The sequence below is a fragment of the Onychostruthus taczanowskii genome, unplaced genomic scaffold (assembly GCF_017590055.1).
Source record: "Onychostruthus taczanowskii isolate IOZ18803 unplaced genomic scaffold, ASM1759005v1 scaffold10, whole genome shotgun sequence".
Classification (NCBI taxonomy): domain Eukaryota; kingdom Metazoa; phylum Chordata; class Aves; order Passeriformes; family Passeridae; genus Onychostruthus; species Onychostruthus taczanowskii.
Window position 1 is genome coordinate 8,303,606 of NW_024496526.1, and position 27,347 is coordinate 8,330,952.

General features: G+C 40.2%; 1 protein-coding gene across 10 annotated transcripts in view; it reads left to right on the forward strand.

Moving 5' to 3' along the window:
* KALRN (kalirin RhoGEF kinase) overlaps positions 1 to 27,347 on the forward strand; it is a 473,687-nt gene that overhangs the window by 226,695 nt on the left and 219,645 nt on the right. For all 10 annotated transcript variants that reach the window (XM_041406297.1, XM_041406207.1, XM_041406244.1 and 7 more), the window contains exons 8-9: positions 3,466 to 3,597; positions 7,787 to 8,017. In XM_041406297.1, the coding sequence (XP_041262231.1) occupies positions 3,466 to 3,597; positions 7,787 to 8,017 (363 nt within the window). The remainder of the gene's footprint in view (positions 1 to 3,465; positions 3,598 to 7,786; positions 8,018 to 27,347) is intronic.

Here is a 27,347-nt window from a genome sequence, read left to right on the forward strand (position 1 = left end):
GGGGAAGCACCCACACAGGTGTCCTCCCCATTTTGGATGTAATCTCTGGGTGGGCTAAAGTGTACATAAAATGTTCACTCTACAGGTCCTGTCAGAATGAACAAATTAATGTTTTGAATTAGCCAGGAGATCTCAACCAATTATTTTGCCTCAGAGTGTACCCTCAGAAGTGCATGTGCAGAATGACTGTTTAAGGTAGTAGCTATTACGTGCACACAATAGATATTTATGCTGATTCTCACAAAAGTGACCCCTGACCATTTGTTTCATATTACTTTACTCCCCAGCCAGGAAGATTAGTGTTCTCATCTCTCAGCTCTGCCTGGATCTCTCTAAGCACATCTTCAATTCCACTGTATAAGGAAAGGAGAGGAAAGGAAAGGAAAGGAAAGGAAAGGAAAGGAAAGGAAAGGAAATCCATATTATCTTAATATTGATAAGATGCAGGGCTAAGACCAAGATATATAGGGAAATTCCAGAAACAGCATCAGGAAAAATACAAGTAGCTTCATTAAAAAAACTGAAAAATTGAGAATAGCGAGAGGTATTAAGAGTCATTGAGGAAAGTGGCTTCATGGCTGTCTTCCTATCTTTCCCCACAGCCATTCTGGCATGAAAGCACACTAGAATTTTGTTTTAGATTTTCTGGGTCCTGGTGAACCACCCTGGTTATCCTGCTGCTTCCACACAGAGGCAAACAATGAGCAACGACTGGGCAAAAAAATATAAAGAAATGCAGAGTACAAAATGTCTGAGCTGTGCTTTGGAGCAGCCACCTGGTACAGCAGAGTAGTCCATGAGGAAAAGTAGTAAGAAGTCTGAGAATCCTTTATTACCTGTTAGAATTTGCATACAGAATTTGCAACTCAGGTTGAGAATTAGGAGTAAGTGTAAGTCATAATTTTAAAGATGCTTTTGGATTGGAGCAGAGACGCAAAGGTACTGTAGGGACTTCTTTAATTTTTGAGAGACATTCTTCCTAATCTTTCCTAATCCTTGTAAAGCATGGACAATTATTTTAGCCTGTCATTTCAAATCGTATTTAAAGGGTTTTTATGTTCCCAGTAGGAGATATTCTAGTCAATAAAATAATTATGAATTTAAGCATTTCATTTAAATGGTATTGAGTTCTAGTAGGCAGTAGTGACTCCTGTTCCAAACTAACAGTTAGCAATTTACAATTTTAAATGCAAGTTTTTGCAACTCAGTCAAATGGTGATTTTGTGTTGTAATAAGAATTTGCTTCTAACACGAAGGGTTACATTTAAATATTTTTTTTCTGCCACAGTGTATGACAAATAATAAAAATTAACAAAGCTGCTATTTTGAAAATATCCAAATCAATAGTGCTATGGCCTGAACTAACACTTTGCAACAATCCCTAAAAAACCCCTATTTGCTCTTCCTGCACACACAGCACAGACCACTCTGCACTGTGTCAGAATATCAGACCCTGACAGGCTGCATCTCTTTAAACTTTTTAAAACAGATGATGTCAACTGCTCTTGCTAGTGGCAGAAGCAAAATTAACAAAGTAATTGTGACATTGTCTATATACAAAAGATAGATGCAAACCAGCAAGGTGGATGTGTGCAGTGGATCTTCCTGAGACTTCTCCCACATACTGTGCAAATCACAGTCTGAAAATGTGACAATAGATGAGTAACATGACTGTAAGAGCTTTTGCTGATATTGATAGAATCAGCAGTCTTGATAAGAGCAATAACAGTGTGATTCCAGCTGCAGGAGCACTCCTCTGTGAGGTGTAAAGGTCTTTTGTTCACTGTTTCAACCAAGAGGTTCATGGAACAGCCCCAAAAGGGATTGCTCCCAGCTCTGTGCTCTTAAACTGCATCAGAAATCATGTGAATGCCATTACTTTGGCACAAAATGTGATGACTTCAGCTTTATGCAGGGATGTTTGGGGATTTCATCTGAACAGATTCAACAGATCGTAAGTCAAACCAGTGCAGGAGAGCCTGCCATCCTTGCCTCTAGTTTTCTAGAAAGCACAGTTGTCACTGGTAGATTTGTACTTTGTAGACATGAACCCTTAGGAATTCATCTTTTGTCACAAATCTTTGTGCATGAAGTGTTTACAGTGCAAGCACTTTAGAGCCTTGATTACACAGCAGCATGGTGAATTGCTTTACACTACCAATACAAAATGATGCTGATGCCAGAGACAGAGTTGAATTGGAATTCTTTGCTTTGAATCTCACAGCCCTTCATGCTGTGAGTGAGAGCCTAACTAACAAGCCACAGGTGAACACTTCAGGAGGTGACAAAGCTGTGATCCTGGGGTGCCTTTGTGGCATTATGCATTCGTCCTACAGGGCACTACATCTGTTATGTAATTAGCTGTTCTTTTTTATAAATAGCCCAAGGTGTGGCAGGCTGGTTTAACAGAAAGATGGAGGAAGAGAAAGCATTAATGAGAAATAACGAGGTGGCATTAGTCAGCTCATATGGACAAAATATGAACATGTGAGCTGTGTCACTGAACCAAGCCCTGCTTTAAAGAAAAACAAGGTGGGAGTCTTAGAGACTAAATTCCTCTTTTCTTTTACAAAACAGGCAGCACCCAGGAGACCTTCCTTAGTTTGTTCTGCCAAAGTGCATCAGCACTACTCTCAGGCCTTTAGAGTAGAAAAATATTTTTTCCACCCCTTTCCCCCCATAGTGTTCAGTTTCTGGCTGGCTGTTAAGGCTTCCAACCAAGGTGCTAAACCATATCAGTTGCAATGGCAGTGCTTTTTTTTCTCTCCCTCTTCATGGACATCTGCCCACCAGGAACTGGACTGAGACCAGCAGCTCATTTTGTACTGGCTGCTTGGCAGCCATCAGATGGCAATGTTATCTGATCACTGCTGACCTGGGCCAGAAGCATGTGTGACACAGGAGCTTAAACCTTGGCATCCTAAGTAACCCCACTGAGCTGGACCTGGGATGGGAGCTCCTTGAACGCAGACTTTTGCCTTTCACTGAAATTAATGTCAGCAGCGATTTTAAATGGGAGTTTTCTGTTCCTCATGTGAGTAGTTTTAAGGACAGGTAAATGAGGGAAGACAGACAGATGAGACAATGCCAAATGCAGCTGGAGCTGTCACTGTGCCCTTTTGTGCTTCACACTCTCTAAACATGTTGCAGCCTCCCTTTTGCACTGTTGTAGCCTCCCTGATGGTGTGCAAAGGCTTTTAGAATGGGTGTTTTCTGAGTCTGCTTAAATAAGCATTTATTTTTAATCCAGAAGAAACAGAAAACATTCCTTTGGATCTAGGCATCCTTCGAGTACTGAGGAGGTGACAGGAATGTGCCTTTCCAAGGTGCCCAAAAGGACTCCTTTGTAACTTCTGTGTTCTCCTCAGTCATTGCTGCAGTCATGTGTGGCACTCTGCAAAGTTTTCTAATGTTGATGAGGTTGGTTTGTGTCACTGTTGCTCATTGCTCCTGGAATTGTTTCAGTTCCTTTCAGGTGTGGATGCCTGGTGCAAAATGTGCAGTGACGGAGGCCTCCCCTCAGAAATGCAAGACCTGGAACTGGCCATCCACCATCACCAGACCCTCTATGAGCAAGTGACCCAGGCCTACACAGAGGTATGTGCTTCCCAGAGCAAATGTGAGTATCCTATGAGTGATAACAGACACATGGCTGCATTGAGGAGCTTAGCTTTTCTAAATGATGTAGGATTTCCTTTCCATTCCTGCAACTCTTTCAAAGATAGAGTCAGACCCAATCCCAGGCTGTAGTACATTACTTCCCAGCAATTTACTTGTAAGGGAAGAACCAAAGGGCAAATCTGAAATCATACAGAAGTGGAATCTAGGATCAGTGCTGGCACCCCAAAGAAGAGGCATTTCACTGTATCTGCTGAACGGGGAATCCCTTTTTGCCACCACCCCTTTTGCTTTCCTTCTGTGCGTGAGTCCTGGCTCTAGCACAGGTATGCTAATGGCTCCAAGGATGCCAAAGGCTTTTTCCTTCAAATATACAAGTCAAAGAGATGTAAAGTCCTAATTGCAACAAATGCTCAAAGGACTTTGCTTTAGATAGAATCTAGAACCATTGAGGCTGGAAAAGACCCTTAAAATCCTGAGTCCAATTGCTGAGCTAAAACTATCATCTACCACTAAATCCTGTTCCTAAGCACCATCTCAGATGTATCTGTATATACTGTTGTAAAATATCTCCGACCTAAATAGGGTATGTGCTTTTTTCCTTAAAAGAGGATGCCAAGAATGCTGAGACAAATTCTCTGGAATTTTGTCAAAAATAACCCACATGAAGTTCTTTACTTGTTTTTTTCCCCATTCAGGCTACAGCATAAAGTAAAAGCTACTGACAAAAAGTCAGTTTCCCTGTGCTGACGTGTGCTGTACTGGAGTGTCCCTCTGGCTGTGAAGGGATTTTGAATTTTTGCTCCTTGCAGGGTTTTCCAAGCTGGATTGGAGGACTGTGGTAGTGTTTGCTACCAGTAACTTAGTAAATAGTTAGTAAATTACCAAGTGAAGACTCCAAGACAGAATAGATATATAGATATATGCATCTCCCACTTGTTCATGCCTTGCTCTGGTCATCATAGAGGAATGATATATTTTCTCTAAACTCCTTTTTTTTCCCTAGTGCAAACTGTAGATGTTTCACAGGTGGCACCCTTAGTCTTGTCACTTCCAAGTCTCTGGAGGGCTTCCTGGCCCACTATAAAGGATATCTGCAGATTCACTTATTCCCTAGGCATGAGATGATTCCACTAGCACAGCAAAATCTATCCTTTGGTTCACCCAAGGTTACATAACTTTCAGAAGCATTTGCATTCTGTCCATCCTTTCCCTACCACAAAGCCAGGAATATCAACAGGTGATAGGAGTGTGTATGTGTTTTGTGTCAGGTGGTGAGCTAAAGTCTCCCAGAGTCCAGCAGCAGTTTGCTTTGACAAATACAACACTGGATCTTACACTTTAGTGGGATTGCAAGTCATGGGGCGCTGGTCCATTCAGCTTAAGACTTTTGCAATACTTAAAAATATGTTTTAAATAAGTTGTAAGTGAAGTGATGTGACTAACCTGGGTTGTTTTGCTTGTCTCCTTGCACAATCCTTGAAAAATTCAAAACTATTCACATGAAAAAGAGTTTTGTTGATTTATTTTTGCAGTTATGAGGAGAACATGGAAATGTATGAAAGAGCACAGTAGGTTGCTTCTCCAGGTGTGAGGCTGTTCCTTTCTGAAATCTGCTCATTGGGGAACTCTGAGAGCACAGATTTTCTGAGATATTGATTGGGAATGCAATAATAGTCACAATTTTGGAAAACAAACTCTTTAAGATGAAGAATTTCAGAGCTGCAGATGATATGAAACCCTGGAATATCTATGTTGTCCTTGAGAATACTGAGTACCACTGGTTACCTGATGGTCACCATGCTTCTTTTCATTTGTTTAGTCCAGTGTGTTGGGACAAGGCTGTAAATTGGAGAGCAGAAGAGCACTTCTCATAGCCTCTGATTTGTATTAATGATTATTAACAGGACAACACAATGACTTTGGATCTGGTGTTGTATCTCTGTCTGTCCAGAGAATAACCAGGAGATTATCCCCATTAGGGAAAAATCATAACTTGTAATCTCTGAGGCTTTTTAGACAGGCAACAGAAGCAAATTGCCATGCAACAGATGAAAACCTTCATCCCATAGAAGAGAAAGGAGTAACAGACAGTGCAGAAGTGTAGCTATTAATAGGTCTGTATTACAGCACAAACTTTGTAAGAAAGTTTTCCTGAGTAAAACATGTGTGTTATATTTTCTGTGCAATCACATCTCTTACTGCTAAACTTTTGAACCTCTATTTTTAATCCCAGTTCTGCTGTGATTGTAGCAGTGTAAATCAGCAGGGACTCTATTAAAACCATTGGAACACCACCCAGGGAGTGATTCAAACCACCTCTAAGCCCAAATCCCAGTAACAGAAACACAGTGAATTACACAGTGGACTTAGCCAGTGCAAAGAGTGAGTTTCTGGTCTAATAATCTGCACCCACATGTGTCCGTGGCCTTGGTTTCCTGTTCCCAGCAATTAAGTAGTTGCTGCTTGGCTTCCCACAGATAAAATAGGATGTAGTATGCCTTATCTTCTTCCTCTAGAAGCTGCTTCTTCCTGACTAGCAGCTAATGCCACCTCCAAAATCCTGCCAAGGTAACACCTGTGCCTCAATGTTTCCTCCTGAAATCCTCAATCTCATCACCACTATCCACTGCTGTTGTTCCCTCTGTGACCCTAAAAGGCTCCAGCATGTGCAAATTATTCCAGCTGATCTTCAGCAGCAACTGAAATTGAGTATGGGAAACCACTCCCTTTGTACTCTCCAGTTATTTCCTGATATAGTTCCAAATTACCTTGAATACTTAAAAAAAAAAAAAAAAACAACAAAAACAACAAAAAAAAAACAACAACAACAAAAAAAAAAAAAACAAAAAAGCCCAAGAATTTTCTTAAGGCCAACAAATATGATGAGGTTTGACTCCAATTTTTGCCAGTATGCATCTCAAAAGGTGTCTTGGTTTCTCTGAAAATGCACCAGATACCTGGTGCTACCACAGACCAGAATGTGGCATGGCTTGCCAAAAGTTAGGGCATTAAAAGGACATTTGCTACATTTGAATAAGCAAATTATAATACAGGAATAAATGAGACATGGAAATCCTGGAGATGTGTGCTAGCTTTGACTGATAATATTCAAAATTTGAACTGGATGAAGAACATTCATTACCCTGTTTTCTGTCAGGATTGGTGATTGGGATTGCTTACAAATACACTTTTCAGGAAAACTTGTTATTTTCATTGCAGTTTGCTTCAGAGGATAGGCTGGTAAAAGAGAGGGATTCTGATAGTGTCCTCATTTACCATTTCTGTTGAACAAAATATTTTAATTTTGTAATCTGGAACTGAAAAGTTATTTCAAGAAGCTATTTTTCGAGAATCAGTGCATGCACATATTTTTTAGCAGAAATCTGTTTTTTTATGGTTTAATCTGCCACTTTGCCCCTGCAATATGAAAATGGTCCAGGAATGTTCCAGGAAAAAAAATCTGACATAAAAAACCCAGGCATTCTGATTTTTTTAAATGCCCAAATGCCTTTGCATCTGCAAATATCTTTTAATATGCTTGAAAAAGGTTACATGTGTGCAGAGGGCTTTGTATTTCCCAGCAAACTTCATAGTCTATTGAAAATTGAGACCATAGGTCCCTCTGAGCTGTGCCTGGGGAAGAAAAGAATCAGTCATATACTAATCTATTTTTCACTGCCACTGAATGAAATACAGAATGGAATGTCACACTTCTCAATGTATAGACATACTTAGTAATCCTACAAAGAAGGACTCTCCCTTATTATACAGAATATGAATGACTCTGCCATCTGTGGTTTTCTTAAAATGCCACCTCCTCACAAAGATAGGCCTGTTCTTGCAAATGCCACCTGTCACCAAGCAGTGTGTGTCAGGAATTTTCAGTGCCCAAGTGTCACAGTGGAATAAAGCCCTGGGATCTCTGTGTGCAGCCCCAGCAGTACTGTACCTGTGCTCCTGCTGAGTGACACAGCAGGGCCACTAGGAAGCAAAGGCAAGTGCTGAATGTGTAAGTACAAGTCAAAAAGAGATGTTATGAGCTCTTTCTTCCTTTTTGACTGAAATATGGAAAACACCGCAGAAAAAGAATGAGCTAGGCAGTTCTCTGCCAGCTGTCAGATATTTAAGTACCAGTGCAGTGAAGCAGATCTATTTCTTCATTCAGGTGAGCCAGGATGGAAAAGCCTTGCTGGATGTCCTACAGCGTCCCTTGAGTCCTGGAAATTCTGAATCTCTTACTGCTACTGCCAACTACTCCAAGGCTGTTCACCAGGTGTTGGATGTGGTACATGAAGTCCTGCATCACCAGCGGCGCCTAGAAAGCATCTGGCAACACAGAAAGGTCCGGCTACATCAAAGGCTGCAGCTCTGTGTTTTCCAGCAGGATGTTCAACAGGTAATATCCCTACTAAAGAGATAAAAAATGACTCTTTATTTGCAGCCATAAAGGTTAGTGACTCATCCAGAAGCTGGTGCCATAACCAAGATTTCACACACAGCTCTAGATATCTGCTAAAATCCTACAGTATCTTTCAGCATCTCTTGGTTGCATGTTGGAAATCATCAATCAGTCCATTGAATATTGATCAGTCCATTCCCTGTAAGAATGTGACACTGTTTTCAGTGGTTAATATGTTACAAGTGAGAAATTAGCTATAGGTACTCTACTGTTCCTGAGAAAGTGATGTTTAATAGAAAAAAGAATTTCAAGTGTAAAAAGCAATTGAACTGTGGTGTGTTTCACCTTTCAGTGTGGAAACAACGTAAACTGACAGTTTAGTGATGCTGTTTATATGATCTTTTTACTATTACCACTTATGGAGTCCACAAACCCATGCTATGAGTGAAGTGCACACCCCAATGCTCAGAGCCCTCCTCACAGAAATACAGTTTATACAGCACAGGCTTGTCTCAGAGAACCTCAGCTCCAGGTGGATAACTTTTCTCTCCCACAAGAATCCATATGAGTGCCAGCACAAGAGTGTGAGTGACAGTAAGTATGAGTAAGTTTGTAGCTGCCAACTATGCAGGCACAATCAACAGATGTTCCAGGGCTCTGCTCATTCAGGGTGGTGTGGTTTGCTTAAGGGCCCCATTATAGCCCAAAGCAGATGTTGGGAGCAATATGGTACTTGCTTTAAATGAAGAGGCTGAATGCTCTAATCATGTTTATGGAGCATTCTAACGTCCCTGGGGTTCTTTATGCCACTGCCTTCCTCCCAGTGAAAAATGAGGCAGAGATGGAGTGACAAAGCTGTCACATGCAAAACAGACATGAACCAACAAGGACAGGAGACAGGCAACTGTTATTCAATGTGCAAATCTGGAGTGCCATAACTGGAGTGCACCAGCACAGACAGAACTGTAGCTGGAGATGTCCCTTGCAAATATTTGTGACCATTTATTTGGCAGTCTTCAAAAATTTGCCAGTATTTCTACCTACTCAGGTTTTCCTCTAAAACCACAAAAATATTCATGAGATATATAAAATTAAAACTAGGACTGAATGTAACAGATGCTTAATTTAAGCAACTTTTCTTTCATTATGTGTCAGCAAACATACTGCATGGTAATGAAATTCATAAGCTATATATTAAACAGAGCATGTATTTGATATTCAGTTAGAATACTTTCAGCAAATGATATTAAGTTAATACAGTTTTCGGGCTAAAATCTGAAAAATCAAGTGTTTTTTAAATTCTGATGATTTTATACTTTTTCTAATTGTGGTATTTAACATCAATAAGAATCTTAGGTATTCTTCATTCCCTAGGGTGATTAACACTTTTGTTCAGTCTTTCCAAACTGAAACTTTCTTACATCTTCTGAATTCAGTAGAGGTGTTTATGAGGTTCATTCATGAAACCCATTCACACTTTTACTTCCTACACATGCAAGGCAATGAAGCTCTGTCACTGGTTTTCAAAAGGAGCAGGTCTTTATATGTACTGTGGCTTTTGGTGAGAGAAAAAGAAACAGGCAGTAAGAATCTCTGGAGCACAATCACTTGAGAGAGCATTACTCTGTGTGAGTTCTATTGGCAGCAGTCTTTCCAAATTTTTCTCTTAATGGGTAGTTATTATCTGGGAAGCAACAACTTAATGACAGACATGCTTCCATCCTAGCACACACTGGAGGCATCTCTTTGTCCTACTTAGAAAGTAGAGAGGAAGAGATGAATCATTCTGTTCACTAAACATCTGTACTATTCAAGATAAATGCTTTGTAACTCATAAATGAAATTATCAGCAAAACAGAAATATGAGTTGTAGATTCCATGAGGAGGAGGAAGATATCTGAGTATGTTGATGAGGGCTTTTTTTTTAAACTAATCACCTCCTGTATATCTGTCATGCAATTCCTATTATGCTTGTTTTGTTCAATGCCCATCAGTTGGCAGATGAAGCTGTCTACCTGTATATTGCCACTGATCATAAGCAACATTTATCTATAATAACTTCTTGCCTTGTCAAAATTTAATAACCTTCAACTGAGTTCCCCCTAGTTCAAGTCTAAAATGAAAAGATGTGGGAGAAGAAATCCTGACAAGAGAGTTTTTTAGACTTCTCTGTCTTTAGACTTCTCTTTAGACTGAGTTTTTTAGACTTCTCTGTCTTCTAAACATGTAAAGATACAGCATAGTTTCTCCAAGGAAGATATTCCTCTCACACAGCTCAGAATGTAACAGTTTCTCACAGGTGCAGTTTTCCCTGTCAGGATATCCTGTGGCTCACCCTCTCCTTTACTGCCCAGTGCAGTAAAAGTTCTGGTGAAAGATGACCTCTGACTCCTTCAATTGTTCATCCATACCTTTCTTGTTGTGTCACCTGTAGTGCATCAATCTTGTCTCACATGTGGATGTTAATAGGGACAGGTTTTGTTGTGTTGCATGTCTTAATAAAGAGAACACGATTATTTTGCATCCTCTCAGACTGCTATTAACAACATTAATAGATTTCGGTAAAGTCATTTCCAAAAAGAGACTCCTATGGACCCTGAGAGACCAGTAAGTGCTTATCTAACTACTCTGGTTAGTCTTGTCTGAGGGATTGAGTATTCGGGCATGGAATATCAAGAGATAATAGAGAGATCTTGCAGACCTGATTAACTGGATGAAGGCTTTTTGTAGGCCAAGTGTGTGCCATTTGAACTGGATTTGAGAGTTAAACTGTGTTCAACAGGGCTCATTCATATAATTTCCAGTTATCTGCAGCATTTGCAAGGCAAGACTACCTGCTATATGTACTAATGGCACGTCAGGGCTGTGTTCTCAGAGGTTCACATTGTCAAGGAAATACTTTTGATTTTAGCTGGGTTTCAGCATGAACTGCACAAAATCCCTACAGTTACAGCATAACTGAAATACACATGGTGCTGTATAAAAAACAGTGTAAACACTGTGGATTGCCAAGTTACAATATTAATGTAAGAAATGTTATGCTATAAAATATCAGTAGAAATAATCACTACCTCACACCATCAGACATTTTACAAGGCTATTTGCTACTACATCTATGTATTAATACAATTACATCCATTTGCACATGTAAACCAAGATAAATAATGGTGTGCTGAGGATGCCGAGTTATGAACGTATAGTGTTTTAAAGAAGGAAAGAAAATAAATGGTGTGAAACTGCATTTGCAGCCTTCCCAGGAAATAGAGCACCATTCACACAAAAGCAACAGCAGTTAAGGAAATTTGTGAGCTGCCATGAGGTTCAACACAGGCAGGAACTGACAAGAAAATCTTTTAACACCAAAAGTATTTAGGATCATTATAAAAATGTTGGGTTGCTGAGTGTGTAAAATACTTCATTGCTTCAGTTGTTTTTAGAAGTTCTCTGGTTTCAGATAGGGAAGAACAGTACTGTTTGATCATTTTAGAACACAGCTGTGGGAGGAGGTGCTGAGATTCTATCCTGCAAGGGAGAAGAAAAATCCCTTTGACTTTCATGCCTTATTTTGTGGTGGCTGCAGATGCATTGGCCCATTTTTGCTACCTTTTCCCTTTTGCTCCTTTCTGCTCTGGGTCTTCCCCTTCTGCAGACAATTTACCATCAGATTAAGACCATTTCCATTTCTGTTGAGATTTGAAGCTGTTCTCATATTTTCTCAAATTCCCACTGCTTTGCACTGTTAGGTCCCAATTTATCCTGCCAGCCTCTTCGTGCATCTCTGCACTCTAACATGAACAGCAACACTATGAAACAGCAAGGGTAGAAAAAGTTTGTAGCATGAAATGTTATCAAACAGCCTTAGAAACAGCTGAAGAAACTTCGTAAGGCTGTTCTTCACTCCACTGCCTGCCCATTCCCTTTATTTCCCATGGGCAAGTCTTTTCACCTGAATTCTCCACTCTACAAACTCATTCAAGTGAAGCACACCTGTTAAAGTAGAAGGAGAAAGGAGACCCATTTGCTGCATTATTGAAATGATCTGGGCAAGCCTTGAACTTGGCACTTTAGCACACTTTCATGTCAGAACAGTCACACTGATACTCTCATTCTGCAGCCTTCATTGCTTCTCACAGAAATTGTCTTTCTTTCCATCATTTCCATACTTACATGCCAGCACAGCCTGGCACAGGCAGCCTGTTTCTCCACAGGCTCATGATTCTCTGAAGAGCACTGCTGGTGCTACTTTCTTCTTGCTTCACTTTGGTTGGGATGTCTGCCTGTAAATGAAGAGTGGAAGAATAGGTGCATGTAGAGGTACTGTGTCTGCTGGTGGTTTCTTGGCTATGAACAGTGTTGAGTTAGCATGGCTCTGCATGGCAAAATGGAGCAGGCCCCTTATGGCAGATGAAGACCAGTGGTGAACAGCAAGATGACACTGACAAACATTTACTGGTGAGAGGGTAGGCAGTGCTAAGAAAGCTGGAACTGTTGCCTTTCCAGCTGCAGTCTGGATTTGATGTCTCAGATCCTCTTGGTTACTGAGAAGGTCAAGCTAGACTAGTGTCAGGTTCATCTGATTTCTCTAAATTTGGGATTTGCCTTCTGTTGGCTTCATGCCCAGATACATTAAGGGACATAGTTTTGGTTTCCTTACGTGGTTATCTGCCTTCTGGTGATGGATAAAAAGGCCATGTGGCCATTCTGATATCATTACATTTACCAGCTGCATTGCTGTGGGAGACTGCAGAGTATTGAAGAGGAAAAGCTGTCTCTCTTCATAACCAAGCACTTTAACTTGTAATGTGTCTGGCTTTTACTGGCAGAGAAAACAGATCAGGACATAATCCTGACATCATTTGTATGGAAAAATGTCCTGCCAACATCTGTCTGTCTCCATACACTATCTGAGAATGCTGAGCACTCCATGTGATACATGTGATCAATGTGGTCCATTTGCAGAAGAATGCTTGGATATTTGAGGCAGTTTATGTTTCATTTAGCTCTCACACAAGACTTTAGAGGATTAGGTCTGTATATTACTCCCCCATTTGCATGTGTACACTTGGTTGTTTGATCCCTTCAAGGCAGTGAAGAATTCTCCAACATTCTGTAGTTTTCCAACATGTTCTAGTTTGTTTCAAAGACAAAGGAAATGAGACTATATATCTGCTTTTATGCTTTGTTTATAATAATACCTTCACTGCGTCTTGTAAAACAAGAGATTTATTCATAAACAATTGCTAAGGAAAAGAACATTATAATTAAGTCAAGATTATATTTACTACCACATGACTTCAGCCACATCACCCTGCAAGAGTACATCACATGCTCTGTGTGCCATCTGAACAGATTTAGCCTTTAAATAGTTCCCACTGTCAGTCATTAATTAAAACATTACAATTCAAAGCATCCTAGAGAATTTTCACAACTCTTTTGGTAAATTGATGTGGTCATGAGATGCATTTAATATTAGTCACTTATATGTTTACATTTTCAGAGTATTAGTGCTGTACTTTCTCTGAGTTTAGGAGTGTGTGGCCTTACTGGCCATAAGTGATAGAGAGTAGAGGTTCTAATTATGGTTGTACTGCCCCCAAAAAATAATGAAAAAGGAATCAATACTGGTAAAACTTCTTGGCAATCTTCTCCCAATGGGATAAAACAGGAAAGAAAACAATCTTTTGTTATCCATAACTAATAGATAAATACCTTTGTTCTCACTAACCCTGTCCTTCCAGCAGTTGGTGATTCCCCTGGTTTATTATCTGATATGAATATCTCACCAGGCAATTCTGATAGGACACCACACAACTTTTACCTACACAGCTCTAAAGGACAAACTTAATACTGTGTGTCTCCAAACTCAAATACATCTCTTAACACCTCTGATGTAGCACTTCTCTGCTTTATTATTTATGCAGAAAAGGATGTACAATTGTAGTAAAAGGGTTTCTGTTTGCTTCCATCCACACCACAGACTGTGCAATTAAACATTTTGTCAACTGTTTTTTCATGGCAATTTTCATTCCATTCCTGTTGTTTCTGCCAAAGGAATGGGAACATTTTCAGGCAATGTGAGTGGGAGCCCAGGCATTGAAGAGATCTGGAGCCCCACTCATCTTCTGAAGAGGACTTATAAGTAACCAGTGCTGGAAGTAAAGTGGTGGTTTATTTGTGCTGATTAGTATCCTGCAAATATAGTGAAAATGGCCACTTAAATAACAAGCACTGCTGAGTGATTTAGTTGCTTATTTTGATCTGTTAAAAAAGGACTCTCATTCCCTAATTTGAATCTACAGTGGCATGGGATTATGCAGGAATTTCAGATTATTTCTTCTGACTATGGATGTTTCTCTAAACTCTAGTGATGACAGAGTACAGAGTGAGAGCACCCTGCACAGCTACACAGCCCCTGCTGCTCCTTGACCAGATTGTGTTGAATTTGCTGCACAAGGAACCACACTAGGAAGGAGAATATTGCAGACATATTTCTTCAGTTTCTGGTGAATTCACAGAGATGTTTCTCTAGCTCCTTTAGCTTTCAAAGACATGGAGCATTTATTGACAGTGTGCTCAGGGTTCTCCCACACAAACAGGACAGGGTTCTTGGAAAAAGAGCACAACTTAAAGAAGTAATGTTCATTTTTCCTCTTTATCAATAACTCTGTTTTAGAAATCCTCCCTTTGGAGGGCCACAGCAGAGCTTCCTGAGGGAGGCTGCAATCATGTGGCATGTTGCTATTTGGGCTCATTCAGACAGTGGCTGTCGGTACAGAGGCAGTCTCTGTGTTTTTGTCCAGGCAGAACGTGGGACGTTTGCACCCTGTAGCCTCTCATCCCTGTATGGTATAAGAACACTTCAGACGTCTGCAGCTATCAGCCTAAAAAGTAAATTGCTTTACATACTTCAAACTCACATAAGAGAAAGGAAGCTCTGTTCTTAATGTCTGACAATGCTTTAAGGTTTAGACCAGTATTATCTTGTATTATTTTTGTGCCAAAATTCTTCACAAAGAACTATAGGTTTAAATTTTTATTTAAGGATATTTATTCTGGAAATCCTTTAGAGATTGCTGATTAACAATACACTATCCTCTTCATAATTTGACTTAAAGTGTAACTTGAAATTATCTGGAAACAACCATTGTCTCATTCTTCCTTTATACATTTATTAAGACAAGCAGACCATTGTTCTTTGTGCTCCTAAAGAGTCACTGATGAAAAAATAATAAAGATCACTTTTTAATTTATACACAGAGCAGTAGTGCAAGGGATATCCAACTTCAGGGGCCAGATTCAGTTACCAACTGAAGTTTACTTAGCACTGATGTATGAGCAGTGCAAGAACACTTTGATGAGCTTCACAGCTGTCTTGGGAGATAAGATCTGAAGAAATCTGAATGAGCCAGCTTGATCTCTGAACATATTGAAGTGAGAAGAGGAACAGAAAAAAAATTTCATTGTCAGCCAAAAGGTGCTTTTCTTGTTCAGAGCACTGTCTGTCCTTCAAGACCTAGTTCCTCTCAGATGGTCTGTTTTGCTACTTCTTGAACAAAAAATGTTTGGGTTCTTAGGCTAAGAAGTTCTCATGGAAACCTCTGAAATCATACTGACTCATGGAGGGTTTGGACCTGTCTTTCAGTGGATGAAGAGGAAACAAGTCATAGCATGGAGAAATGGAGAAGGCAATATAAAGATGCAGTTCCTTCTCTGTAGGCAGATGTAATGATCCATGGTCTGTATTTATCCTGCCTGTCTTTAGAAGCATAACTGAATCATCCAAGTCAGGAGCCTAATGCAGAGTTTCCTTTTATAGGCAATGGAGAGACACTGGCATCACCTGAGAATGACTCTCATTGTACCCTGGATACTTCCCTCTCTTATTCCAGACTGTCAGGGAAATAATGATAATGTAGGCTCTTCAGACAAGACCTTCATTTCACTACCTAATGTTGTGTGGAATTTATTAGGATGCAGGAGCCCAAAGCCTGTGTGATGCCATTTTGCCTGGCATTCAGTGTCTTCCTGATCCCAGATTTGCTTTGCAGCATTCTGCAGGGAAGTCAGTCCTCAGCAAACTGCTAAAATTTGCTCTTACACTTAAACAGAATTTGTAGTCATTATCTATTTCTGCCCCAGGATTGTTTCCATGTCAGGATTCCTGAAAATATGTGTAGTTTATTGTTTCTGAAAGGCATTGTTGGCTCTTAGTGTCATGGCAAAGGAGGAGAGAGAATTAGGGTTGTCTGTTACTGATTAGCCCTACAAAAATAGAAGGGTTGCAGTGGTGAAGAAAGAGAAATAAAATAGAGTTTTCTCCAGCTATATGTATATTTTTTGAAAGCAGTTGCTAGAATGAGTAATTGTCATGAGGACATGGAGAAAAATAAGGTCTTTGAGTGGATGTAGACTGGAATGCCAGAAAACTTTCTGCCCTTTAACTTTAAGAAGTAACAACAATAGTAGTGTTCCTTGCTTATTAAGGTTTATTTCATTTCAGGATTATGGGTTTTCTAAAAGGTTGATGTTGAGCAACCTGCCAAAGGTCACTTCAAGCTTCATGACTGGAACTTTTCATGTCAGGATGTCTGATTCACAAATCCCTGCTCTAAACCAACAAAGTCATTGCTACTCCAGTTTTACCCCTTATGGAAAGATCTTATAGGATTTATTAGGACTATCTAAAAATTAAATAAAGGTATGTTATGCTAAGAAATAAATATGCTATTTTAGGCACTGGTTTAGGAGTCCAAAATAGTCATTCTTTTCTACTCCATTTGTTTCCCTTGATCTTTCCTTTCAATTATCTCTTCATAAGGCCTCCTAGCTTTTTCATGGTCCTGCCTGTCACTCAGAGTGATCAATCCTCTTTCATATTGCTTTTGACTGATGGCCAACAAAAGGTATTTTCATTGATGTGAGAAAAAAACCTTGCCAGACAACAAAGAGCACAATGAAAGCTAGTTGCTAACACTCTTCTCTGGGTTTTCCTCCATGGAGCAGCTGCTCAGCCAGCTGGTTACTTTCCTCCTCTATAATGAATTACTCATAATTTGAGATTATTTTGTCTTGCTGGGTAGCAAGAGCCAACTTAGGCTGAGCTGCTCTGGCACCATGACCTGTCTCTGTCCACTGTTCCTCTTCATTCCAGTCATTCCTGTTAGTTCTGCTCATCGTCACAGCTCTGCCTTCCCTTCCTTGGCTGTGCTGGGCAGCAGATCTTTGCTCTGGTAGCATCTCCTGTGGTTCTTCTAGATGCCTTACCAAACCAGCTTGACTGAAGAGTTCTGGTATTTCTTTCCATGGAAGAGAGGTTGTGCACTCTTTTGGACTAAATGCAGAGTTTTAGCTCACAGGAGACTTTTAGGCAACTTCTTTTGTTTCATATTCCTCACAGGGAAATTTTAGATGAAGCTTCTTGCATGTTTTTAGAAGCTGTAACCTGGATTGTAGTTCTGGAAGCTATTGCCTAGGCTGGGGTAACCCTCAGGCACATTTAGACAGAGCTGCTTGGCTCCAACTCCTGTATACTTTTACAGCTATAAACTTCTTTTATGTTACACTGTGGTTCCCTTTAACAAAAATGTCTTTCAAATGTGAAAATATGCAAACCAAACACATTTCAGGTCTATCCATTGGTCTCTCACCTTTCCACTCCCTTTGTTTTGGAAGGTCTTGACTTGGTTTTTTTCCCTGCCTTTTGTATTTTTTTAGATGGAACATGTATTGAGGGATGGAGAAAATTACTTTTATTTTTGGCTTCAGCAACATATAAAACATTCTGACCTTCAGATGGTTCCCTTCCCAAATAAGGAGGAAAAGTTGGGGGGGGGAGGGAAACCACAAAATGAAACTTTTTTATTATTATTATTTTCCTTGTTCCTCCAATAAAATGTAATTTTAAACAATCAAAATGTGTTTTGGATATGGTTCCTGCTTGCTTACCTCCTCAGGTTTTCGAAGTCCACAAGGTGTTAGGAAACAACAAGAGGAGGAAGTTCAGGATGAGGGGATGCTGTAGCCATCAAACTAGAAGAAAAATAAGAATGTTTTTCGCAGAAAATTTAGATTTGGGGAAAATTGAGTTTTTCTTTAAAAAGATGCTCAAGGAAAGTCCCCAAACACTTCTGCCCTTCATTCTTCTCTTGAGTGTCACTCTTAGAATCATTTAAATATCTCCTCTCTTCTCTGAACAGCTCAAGGTTGTTTCTTGCTGAAAAGGGTTTTCATGAGTGATCCTTCTTGCCCATATATTCTAGTTTATTTTTGCATTACCTGTCTGCCATGGGAGCCTGGGCTATCCATTGACAAACAGCTCCTCACTGCCATTATCCATGGCCTTCTCTGGTGCATCTGTAAGGTCACTGACCTTTCAGCCTTTTAAACCCTCACAGGATCCTTTTCTGCTGTGACATGTGGAAGAGTCAGCAGGAGATTGCACATGGATGTAAACATTCCAGGCTTTTTGTTCCAGCCCTGCTGTGTCTGGCACAGGCAGTACCCAGCTCAGCAGGGGTCTGTGTGCTACAGGCAAACTTCTCACACAGCACCTTGGCCCTTCCCCAGTTACCTGCAGTCCTGAGCTGTGACTTCTCTGCCCTGGCCACGTAGGTTGAGCACATCTGGTTTGCCTGAGCAGTGACTGCCAGACAGGAAGCACCAGCAGAAGAGATGCTGCAGTGGCCTGAGGGCAGGAGAAAAGCTCTGCTGCACGTTTGAATCACTGGGCAGGACCCAGTGTCAGGGGAGCACTGCCAGGAGGTCACACATAGCCTTGCATTCCTTTCTCCCTGCACACATCCTGGCACATATAAACTTGGACATTAAATGTTGTGAGGCACCAGGATATTTATTTAAAAGACAAGAGATCATAGAAAAGTCCTTGATGAGGAGCAACCACTTAACAACATTCAGGGACTTCTTTCATCCCTCTTCTCCTACTTCTTCATTTCTATTCTCCTACTTCTTTCCCACATGGTTTGTGCTCTCATATTTTACCTCTAGTTCATAATCAGGTCAGAGCCCCATGGAGAAAGGTTGTGTTTAGCTGTTGGCAGGATGCTCAGCCCCAAAGGGCTCTGTTCCTGGCAGGGATGTTTAAGGTTAGTGCAGTGGTGCATTTGCCATCCTGGTGAGTTTTTCTGTTACTGCCACAGGACTGTACCAAGACCTTTTTGACCCAGCTGGGATTTGTTCTCTTACAAAACCTGTCTCTGCTGTATGCTGTGATTGTAAGCCTTGTTAAACCTGCATGATCAAATAATCTGCTCCCCATAGTAACCCAAAGCAGAACTTTATTCAATATCCTTTATTCAATATTCAGTATCAATCAGAAGTTTCCCTGCTGGTGTTGTAAGCAACTCAAACACAGTGGGGATTGCCTGAGAGCTTTTCTAGGCCTGGAGCACAGCACTTGCATTGAAGATCCTCTGTTGCAAAGCTTGTCTTCGCTTTCTCGGTCTTTTCTAGTTGTTACTTACCTTTAAATATCTTGTTTAAACTAGTAACAGGTTTCAGTGGGTTGATACTATCAAGATGTAAATTTTGTGATAGCAGTAATGATAATGTTATCCTAATCTGACATTTGTCTGATGGAGAATTTCTTTCTTTGTTTTACAAACTGAGGCTCTGAAAGGAACCATAAAGCAAATCAGTATTTGAACTGTGAAGAACAGTTCTCTTTTTTTCTGAATCTTTATCCACTAGATTTTAGTTTTGCTTTTTTTCTCCTCTTGAAACCCAGAGGCACATCTGTCATTGGCAGAGTTCAAATCAATTGCTCTATTTACACATTTGAGAATAATGTGCTTTTCTAAAGAGCTCATGTATCTTCTCTTTTCCATCCTGCATACCTGCTATACATTTCAAGGTGTCCTTCTACATTTTGGACACTCCCACCAAGAAAAAAAAATGAAGCAAACAAATACAAGGAAAATACTTCACAAGCCATGAAAGGCCACACTATGAAATGCACAAATTTCTCTATAGGATCAGAAAGCTTTTCCTCAAAAACATGAAAATCAGCACTGTGCTGCTGTGTTCAGAAACACGAAAATTAGCTGTGATGATAATTGTCATTAGTAGCAACAACTTGGACGTCAAGATCTTAGAAATCGAAATCAGCTGAGTCCTGTGCATGTCTCCACTTACTATCAGGTCTGTAAATGCTGTTTTTCTGTTGGGGTGGTGCCAGAGGAGCAAAACAGAGAATTACTAGAGGTAGGAGGAAACACAAGATGCTAAATAATTATTTGAGGAATTAATAAAGCTTCAATTGCACCTGGTCACAGCAGAGTCTGAGCATTGTTAAAGGAAAAGATGTTTCTAACAATTAGGATATTGTTTTATCTGTTGGTTCTAAAGAGCTGTAGAGATCCCCTATGTAAGTGCACATGCAGAATAAACTGGGCCAGACATTGAGCATGCTCAGGTGTTTCTCTTCCTGGGAAATTTGAAACATAAACGAAAGTGGTGGAAACAGAGAAAAATGAAATGGAGATTTGCTTGAGCAAGAAAATCAAGAGCTTTTCAGGTTGCCTTTGCTTCAATGCTTACTCTGTCTGGACAATGTTCTTGCCATCCTCTTGAGCTGTGAGAGACCTGTGACATTCTTTCAGGAAACTCTGATTATGTCCAAGCAAACAGCCCAGATGGGGGGAGCCAGACCTAGACTAGAGCTGGCCACAGCCATGTCTGACTGAGCAGCTGCTTCTGGAAAAATGATGTGAAAGGACAAATATGGGACAAGAAAGGGAGACCTGGGAAAAATATCTTAGTCTCAGACGGAGCAAAATCACTGTTCTAACTAGTGCTATGGACAGCAACAGCCAAAAGTATCTATATGCCCAAGTAAGAAAATATTTCTGAATTTCTGAATTTCATTGGTCATCCCCCGACAGACTTGATTAATTGTATTTCCAATTCATTACCCTGCAGCCAAGTGCCAGGTATGATTCCTGAGAGCTGCAGAAAAGACTCACAAATAGCAACCCAGCAGCACAACTGCAAAAGAAATAATCTACCTGTCAGCCTGGAGAAGCTTCATGCAGAGCACAGCAGCATCTTTCTGTGCTGATGCAGAGCACATTTTCTGTGTCTTGTACAGAAGGAACATGCACAAATGTGGTTATTTATAGCTTCTCCACCTACACTCAGCTTTGAAATTTTGTCTAAAAGAAGCTGAGCATTTAAAGACTACAACAAGGTTTTTAACTTGAAGATATGTTTTTTTCTTTTCATGAGTTCCTTAAAAAACAATAATCTGGGAACATTAGTAACAATCCAGGCATTAAGGAAGAAACATTAGTTTTTCATTTGTCTGTCTATTGTTCTCTTACTGGAATGTTTTTAGAGAGGCAGTTGCCAAATTTTATGAAGTAAAATATTTAATCGAGAAAATGAAAGATAATGGGTACATTTGATGAATGTGAACTTTACCAAAGGAAAGCAATGTTAAGTTGAAAGAAGTTCCTTCTCAGGGTGAGAGAGGCATGTGGTGTATATTCCCACTCCCTTTTGGGGAGCTCACATCTCAGATGATGGCATTCAGTGAAGGAGCAGGCTGGGGCTGTGTGCCCTCAGGCAATGCCCAGAGGAAAGGGACAACTCTTGCTCTCAAAATGCCCAGCCTACACCCAGCCAGCTCTGCCAGAGCCCAGAACTGAACGTGCTGTTTTCAAGAGAGACGTAACTAAGTCCTACATTTTTCTAATTACTAGAGTTGGGACCAATTCTTTTCTTTACAAGAAAGAAGGTTGATGAGACCAGAACACGTTGTATTCTCGCTCTTCTCCAAACTCCGATCGGTATCAAACCATCATGATACTTTTATCAGAGTGAAGAACTGTGCAAGCACATAGTAGCCATCTGCAGAAAGCACACACAAGGTTATTTTTTGCCATATAAGCCTGTGGAAAGGTAAGGAGTTCAGGTGGAGCAGCTCTGTGGGAGCAGTGTGTCCCTCACCATTGCATGAGGGGAGCAGCCGTGCTGCCCATGGAAGGTGGCATATCTGGGATAATCAGGGATACTCAGATGAGTAACTGTGAGTATTGCCCAGGTCTGTAGGTCTACAGTAATGTGAAAGTTCTTGGAGATGAGTGGGGAATGGCAGAGAAATGATGCAGCAAGTCCCCTGAACTTCTGCTAGAGAAGTTGTGAGCAGTTTCCCTGATGTGCAGTCCATTGCTATGGGAGATATTTAGGATGTCTTCACTTAGTCATCCTGTTAAGTCTGCAGCCCTTTCATAACCAGTTTGCATATTTTTGCAACAGAAACTTCTAAGAAGGGAGTTGTTGGGGGAGTTGTTATTCTGTAGTGTTTTCCACTGCAGAAGCTGTTGATGAGCAAGGATCCTGCTGCAGGGACTGTCTTCTCTGGATAAACTCCTACAGACCTGTTTCCAGATGGGCTTGTAGGATATCTGTGGGTGCTAGAAGCAGTGAGAAGTGTGAATAAGACTATATGCATGTATTTTTGCATATCTAGGACTTCCTGACACTCCTCTGGAGTCACATGTCACAGTATCTGTATGGTTTACTCAGATGTGTCCAACAATGTCAGCTGTGCTTTGTGAGGCCGCCCCCACTGCAAAGAACAGAACATGAATGTTCTGTTTTGACAAACTAATGGGGCTTTAAACTACAAAGGTTAGATTTTTGTTGTTCAAATGAAAAATTGTGCAGAGGTGAAACTTTCACATAATGTCCAGGAACCTCATAAAAACACCTACCATCTGACTTCATAGGGACTTCTTTTTTTGGTTGAATTTAGACAAGGGAATAAAGAAAAATTTTTTAAAAATGTTTTAATTGGCTCTGCATTTAATTCCACTCATTAATTTAGTTGAAATATGCAGCAAAATACTGATAGGTCTGTAAGGTTGTTTTTCCCTCCAAGGGTAAATGGGACTGTATGTTTTTTTCTTTTGAAAAGACCTCTTTAATTATGTCGTGGTATTTGGAGTAGCTACAATTAGAGAGCAAAAGCAGGGGGTGATTAAAAACTCCTACTTAATAGCAGCTGTATTAGTTCTCCGGCTTTTCAAAGAGACCCAGGCATAGTTGAGTCCACACATACAACATGGAGAAGTTGTGCTGAAAAGGAAAGGCAAAATGGTGGTCAAAAATTTTTAGCTGACTTTAGGGAACGTTGTCTGTTGTAGTGTTTTAAGAGAGCTCTTTCTTGAGAAAAGATTGAAGAAGTACCAAAGTTCATCCTTCTTGTTCAGTCTTCAGACTATGGTAATGAGTGTAGCTCTGTTCATTCAATTCCACCTTAAAGCAAACAAACAAACCCGAAAAATTCCTCTGAAACCTCAGATTGCTGGTCTGGTGATACTAGGCTACACTATGTCTTAAGACAGTTAGAAAAAAGTGACTTTTATTACTTAGAGTCTGAGGTGAATTAAATACAGAAGAACTTGGAAGGCTGGCTATATTATTTTCTGAAGATGAATTAATCATTGCTGCATGGGCACATCAGGATTTATAGGTATGCATTCAGCAATTAGGCATTTGTACCTGAGTGGTTTTGGAGCAGCTTGAACCTGATTTTAAAGCCCAGCCTTTCAGCGGATTGCCTGTTCCCTTTTGTACATCTGCCACCACATTGTTTATTATTTATAATATTTCAGTATGTTCCTTTAGTGGAAAAGGTTCCTAGAATCCCCAACCAAATTTGGAACCACATATTTCTAGAGGCTGCAAAAACTTAAAGTGGAAGGCATCTTTCCACTTGCTCTGTCAGCCTTGCTTTTTTCAACTGCAAATATGATTAATGCCATTTTAGAAAAGTGAATGGAGGCAGGGATGTTGAGTCATTTGCTCAACTGCCATGCTGGGCATTGAACCAAATCACTCCAGTTCCAGTCTACTTTTGAGATTAAATCCTTGTTGCTTTCTACTTTGTACTCTGCAGCAGGGCTGTACCTGGCCATGGGGACTGCTTCAACCTGTGCACTGCAGCCTGTGAACTACACATGTTCGCACATTGCTGCATGGAAAATAGAACATGGTGTTGAGATGTGTGTCCAGAGGCTCAGATCCTGCTGGATGCACAATTAATTCCTGCCTCTTAACTTGACACATGTGGGGTCTTTGATCCATGTTGGCTGAAGGCAGTTGAAATTTCACTGTGGTTTTTAGTGGGAACAAGATCTGAATTTTAGTCACATATAGATGCCTCTGGAAATAAAAATCATTTTGTGGAAGCCAAAGTTGATGTTACTGGTTTAAACATGAGGTGTGATCCCCATCTTTAAAATGTTTTTTAGCAGTATTTTATTGTGCCACCAACATAAATTTATAATGAAGAAGTGAAAAAGGGAGTTTTTATTAGGAAACAGAAACCACAGATGAGAATGACTGAGTTTTGTTTTGGGTTCTATTATAAACCATTAATAATAGCAGGAAAAGCCAGAGGATAAGTTCCTTTGTATTTGAGTGTATTTTCTCAGCTAGACCTTTACTTGACATTACCCTGCTGTGACAGGGCCAGGGATAATAGGGAAAAGGAACCTATTTTCAGCAATGATTTGGAACACAAAAAGAAACTGATTTAAATCAGACTGTGTGTGCATTTTATTCATTACAGAGGATTAGTGTTTCTTAAGTCTCCTTGAGTTGTTGTGAGTTAGGGGAGATTTTTCATTTTGTTTTTCTTCTGATTCTCAGTGTTTGTTCCGCCTTCCCTGGTGCTGTTGCTGACACCAAGTTCTCCTGGAGGGCCTGGTAGCAGGCCAGGGGTTGGGCTGACCATGCCATCCTGCACAGAACAGCATTATCCACTAGATGGAATTCCAATGGATAGAAATTGGCAATCCCACACTGGCTGCTGCCTCTACTCACAGTCAGTGGTCTCCCTGGCAAATGTGCCAAGTATCTCTTCAAGGAACTTTTGCCTCCCAGTAAAGGAGTGGTTTGTGGGTGACCTGAGAGCACATCTTTTTTGAACTGTTACTCATAAATGCATATGTGATGTATAGCTTCTAGTTCTGCTAGAAGAAAATGAAGTATCAAGAGATTCTGTCTTGTATTTTCAAAATCTGGGATATCCAGTAAGTATTACTAACTAGGCTTGTACAGTTTTGAAGGGCTTTGACAGAAAAGATTGGATTTTGTTGCTGCGCAGTGGAACAAAACATTTGTAATAAGCTTTGGATGTGAAGTATGATCTGAAACATGAACCTTTTAAATGCATTTCTTGGTTACAAAAAGCAGGCTTGGCAAAGGCAGAGCTTCTGGAATAGGAGTCTCATACATGCAGGGCCTTCGATCTACTGAGTATTCGTAACAGCAGCTACAGGAAAGTAAAGATAAGGTTTGAATCTTGTGAAGTTTAAAGTGCCTTATTAATTCATAGTATCTCACCAGAATTTAGTTAGCCCGGAGTGCCCGAAGAGCAAGCAATAAAGTGCTCATAGTGGCAGCTTGATACTGCCTGGCTTCCTTTCACCACACAATTTTGGAGGCTTTGTCCATGTGTTTAAAGTTAGGCAATGTTTATGCACCTATTTGAAATGGGGCCTCATTTAAAGCTGAATAAATTAGGTGGAACTGCTCTGGAATTTATTACAACTCTGTTACCAAAGAGTTAAACTAACCCCTTTGAGTTATACCAGGTTTGTACTGTTTTGAGATCAAGATCTGACTTTTAACTGCTTGAAGTTAATGGTATAATTTATTTTCAGTTTTCAGAATAACCTTGTTTTAAGAGTCACTATGGCAACAACTGTGGGTCTCAGGGTACCAAAGATTAATGATTCCCTTGGCCAAGGCACCTCAGTGGTCACTCACTCAGGGCAGTGGAACTGTTGGACATGGCCCGGGTCAAATGCAGAAGTCGGGGTGCTCTGTCACCGCAGGTACCACACGCTGCATCCGAGTCACCAGCTCACACTTCTCATCTCTTCCTGTTGCACAAGGGCAGGGGTCAGTGACTGCTGTGTTTGAGCATCCCTCGGTGTTCAGGCTGCCTGGGACAGTGTGGAGTCAGCATCCCTGGAGGTTTTCAAAAGACATGCAGAATCTTAGGGACCTGGTTTAGTCGTGGGCTTGGCAGTGCTGGGTTGGAGTCAAGGATCTTCAAGTTCTTTTCCAATTTTAATGATTCTTACCAAAGTCATCCTTATTTCATCTTTCATTTCATTTCTGCTAAAAGAAATACAGTTTAAAAGATGTGAAAATACAGAAGTTTTTCAACTAACTTCAAGAACAGATATAGTTCCTTAAAATAATGGATTTACTATTCCTTTGACATTTTGTGTTCATGTAAAATGGGTGCAGATCAAGAGGATTTGCTGGGAAAGAATTGGTTCCCAAGGAGATTTAAATTGGATAAAGTTATGAGATGTTTCTTAATTTTCACATTTTCTGATTAGGAAAGATACCTACAGAAAGAGACTTCATTTTCAAAGTGCTGCCTTGAAATGCCTGTTTGCCCTTCAAAAATAGAGTTCCATTGCTTTTATTATATTATTTAAAAATTAAATTAACTTTTTAAAAAATTTTAAAAGATTTGACCTTAACTGCACTAATGTAATCATCTTGCCATATTCCCATCATACAAATTAGTCTAGAGGAAGAGCAATTATCATCCCAGAATGTTGCTAAATTATTGCCTGATTGCTTCTTCAACCTTTTCCCTCTCAAACCATTCTTCCATCTCTTTCTTCTCATGTTTTCCTACAGTATCCCATATAAACTATCAGCATTCCCTGCCAGTGGACTCTCAAGTGTGTTTTTCCCTGGCCCTGCCTGGGCAGGATTTGTTTTGCCAGTTTAATTGTGCTGCAGGTAGGAGTTTGATCCTCAGCAAAAAGGAGTGTGGGAAGGGCTCTGGAAGTGGCTCTCTTCAAAAACCTCCTTGCCAATGCTCTGCTCCGATGAAACCTGTCTGAATTGCCACTATGATTATTTTAACAGTTACACAGATCATTCTACAGGGACAGTTAGGGCTATTCTTCCTCCAGGTAGCATTTTGAATCTTGTGGTTATCCAGCCATATAATGACTGTAATAGCGGGCACAGTCAGCCTGCTGTACCTGTACTGAGTTGTATTTCATTTTCTCCATGACCTGGGTTTGCTGCTTATTTTGTTGGGTGTGTAATTGTGCCCTTGAGGAGATAAGGAGACAATACACGCACATCATAACAGATAATAATGTTTCTATCAATATTGATCTTAAACTAGTGAAATAAAAATAATTTTTAAAAAAAGAGATATTAACATATTATAGCTACCCCAGTGAACAGAAACAGCTTTTAACAGAACAGAACAGTTCTTTTCATTCCAAAGGACTCATGAGTTACAGTTCTTTCCTAGATG